The sequence below is a fragment of the Eublepharis macularius genome, chromosome 2 (genome assembly GCF_028583425.1).
Source record: "Eublepharis macularius isolate TG4126 chromosome 2, MPM_Emac_v1.0, whole genome shotgun sequence".
Taxonomy (NCBI): domain Eukaryota; kingdom Metazoa; phylum Chordata; class Lepidosauria; order Squamata; family Eublepharidae; genus Eublepharis; species Eublepharis macularius.
The window spans coordinates 234,819,014-234,821,819 of record NC_072791.1 but is presented as its reverse complement, the minus strand read 5'-3'; the positions used below and the strand labels follow the sequence as shown (position 1 = coordinate 234,821,819).

Genomic DNA, 2,806 nt, shown 5'->3' with positions numbered 1-2,806 from the left:
AGAGATGGAACAGTCACTCTCAGGGGGCACACTGTCAGCCAGCGAGGGACACTGTCAGGCCTCAGCCACAGGCCTGGCAGAACATCTCTGTTCACGCTGGAGAGGCCATGGGCTCTGAGCTAAGACAGATCCCAACCCAGCGGTCGTTGGGTCCAGTGCCTACCTCACAGGGTGGGAACATTCAAATGAGCAGGGCAGATTGAGCAGGCAGGACTGGAGTCTAGCGAGATGTGGGGCAGGCCCCAAGGTTTTTCCCCTATCCCAGCCTGGGTTGGCCCAAGGCCGCCACCAACTGTCAAAGGAGCTGGGCCCAGGTGTACTGGTGGGCAGGGAGATCTCTTCAGAGGCTAGGTGCCCACGGTTGAGGCCAAACAGGGAGAACTTGGGTGCCATGGCGGGGGTGCTGGGCCAGCGACCTGACCCCCCCCCCCCTGTGGCTCCCTGGCTTCCCAGGTATTTGGTTGTCCAATCTCCCCACCTCATACCGGGTGGAACAAGCCGTCCTGCTGACTCATTGGCCAGCAGGATGGCTTGTTCCACTCACTGAAATGTCGATACAGTGTGCGACTGCAATAAAAAAGGCCAACGCTATGCTGGGGATTATTAGGAAGGGAATTGAAAAGAAATCAGCTAGTATCATAATGCCCCTGTATAAATCAATGGTATGGCCTCATTTGGAATACTGTGTACAATTCTGGTCACCACACCTCAAAAAAGATATTATAGCACTGGAAAAAGGGCAGAAAAGGGCAACTAGAATGATTAAAGGGATGGAACACTTCCCCCATGAAGAAAGGTTAAAGCGCTTGGGGCTCTTTAGCTTGGAGAAAGGACGACTGAGGGGTGACATGATAAAGGCTTACAAGATTATGCATGGGATAGAGAAGGCAGAGAGAAGTATTTCTCTCGCAATACAGGAACTCGTGGGCACTCAATGAAATTGCTGAGCAGTCGGGTTAGAATGAATAAAGGAAGTACTTCTTCACCCAAAGGCTGATTGACACATGGAATTCACTGCCTCAGGAGATGGTGGCAGCTTCAAGCATAGACAGCTTCAAGAGGGGATTGGATAAACATAGGGAGCAGAGGTCCATCAGTGGCTATTAGCCTAAAGGTATAGATGGAACTATCTGTCTAGGGCAGTGATGCGCTGTATTCTTGGCGTTTGGGGGGCAATCAGTGGGAGGGCTTCTAGTGTCCCCTCCCCACTGGCAGACCTCCTGAGGACACCTGGTTTTTTGGCCAGTGTGTGACACAGAGTGTTGGACTGGATGGGCCGTTGGCCTGATCAGACATGGATTCTCTTATGTTCAGATGTTCAGTTCAAGCGCAGTGAGAGGTCTGGACCCAGGTCCGCCTGGCCGAGCCTGACCGTGCTCGCCCTGCCCACCTGGCTCTCCTCCTGAAATGCCATGGAGGTGGGAAGAGGTTGGCTGGGCCCCCAGCGATGCCTACCGATCTAGTCTCTAAAAGGAGAGGCCACTTTCAAAGGTGAAACAAGGGTTTATTGCAGTTCCATAAATACACGAGTTGCTGCTCTCTTGCACTGAATTTTGTGTGTTCATCTGGTTTTATTACATGATGTTATCTGAGCCCACCTGCAGGGAGAACAGGCTGTACATTTTATTAATTAATAAAAGAGATCCCAGCAGCTGAAGGCAAGAACAGGGCACGGAACATCCACCAGCCTCATGGAGGCCCAGCGCCATGGCCAGCCCTGGAGGCCAACGCGTTCCGCAGACCGTGGCACTGGCCCAGGGCCGGCTCTCCCCCACCGGGCCTGGAGGCAGATTGCGGGAGGGCCGGGAGGGCAGGACAGGCAGCCTCTCGCCCATATAAGCGCCGCCAGGCCGGGGAAGATTCCCAGGTGAGGAGATGGAGCTCAGCGAGGCCGACAAGAAGCGCGTGAGGGCCGCCTGGGCCGGACTGAGCAGCCAGATGGAGGACATCGGCGAAGAGGCTCTCAGGAGGTAAGGCCGCCCGGTCTGGGGCAGGCTAAGCAGGCCATGGCCCCCCAGCGCCCGGCCTCACCGCGCCCGCCTCCCCTGTATAGGCTGTTCACGGTGCACCCACAGACCAAGAAGTTCTTCCGCCACTTCGACCTCAGCCCGGGCTCTGCAGACGTAAAGGCGCTGGGCAAGGAGGTGATGGACGGGCTCTCCAGGGTCGTCACCCACCTGGACCAGCCCTGCCGCGACCTAGTTGGGCTCCGCGCCCTGGTCGTGGGGAAGCTGGGGCTGGACTCCGCCACCTTCCAGGTGAGTCGCCCGCGCCTCCGCTCCCCCCCCCCCGCCCTGCCGGCCTGGGCGCCCCTCACGCTCGGCTCTCTTCCCCGCAGCGGCTGGCGCAGAGCATCCTGCAGACCCTCCAGGCCCACAGCCGAGGCGCCGAGAGCCCCGAGGAGGCCGCCGCCCTGGACAGGTTCATGCAGCAGGTGGCCGCCGCGCTGTACAGCTAGAGCCGCCCAAGGCAGCGCCACAGGCCGGCGCCCCCGCCCCCTTCCCCCCAGTCAACCGGCGGCCGTCGAAGGGGCTGCCTGCGGTGGGAGGCTCCCCGCTCTGGCCTCCGCGCCCTGCCGGCGGGGGCGGGCAGGGACGGCCCCCGCGGCTCTCCCGTGCCTCCGCCCCAGCAGCAGCTCCGGAGGCGCCCGGCCGAGCTCGGAGGCGCTGCCTGGCGGGCCGGGCCGAGAGGCGCCCCCTCGCGCCTCCCCTCAGCGCCCTCGCGCCTGGCTGTGCCCTTGCGCGCCGCTCCTGCCCGCGGGCCCCTCGCCGAGGCGCGTTGGCCGGAGGGGTGGGGGGCGGCGAGG

The 2,806-nt window shown here is 61.0% G+C and overlaps 1 protein-coding gene across 1 annotated transcript; it reads left to right on the top strand.

The window, feature by feature from the left end:
- The first annotated feature begins 1,875 nt into the window (after nt 1-1,875).
- LOC129323627 (hemoglobin subunit alpha-like) lies at nt 1,876-2,509 on the top strand. Its single transcript, XM_054970149.1, has 3 exons — nt 1,876-1,970; nt 2,054-2,258; nt 2,339-2,509. Exons 1-3 carry the CDS (start codon nt 1,876-1,878, stop codon nt 2,456-2,458), a joined length of 420 nt encoding a protein of 139 aa, XP_054826124.1. The 3' UTR covers nt 2,459-2,509.
- Nucleotides 2,510-2,806: the final 297 nt, after the last annotated feature.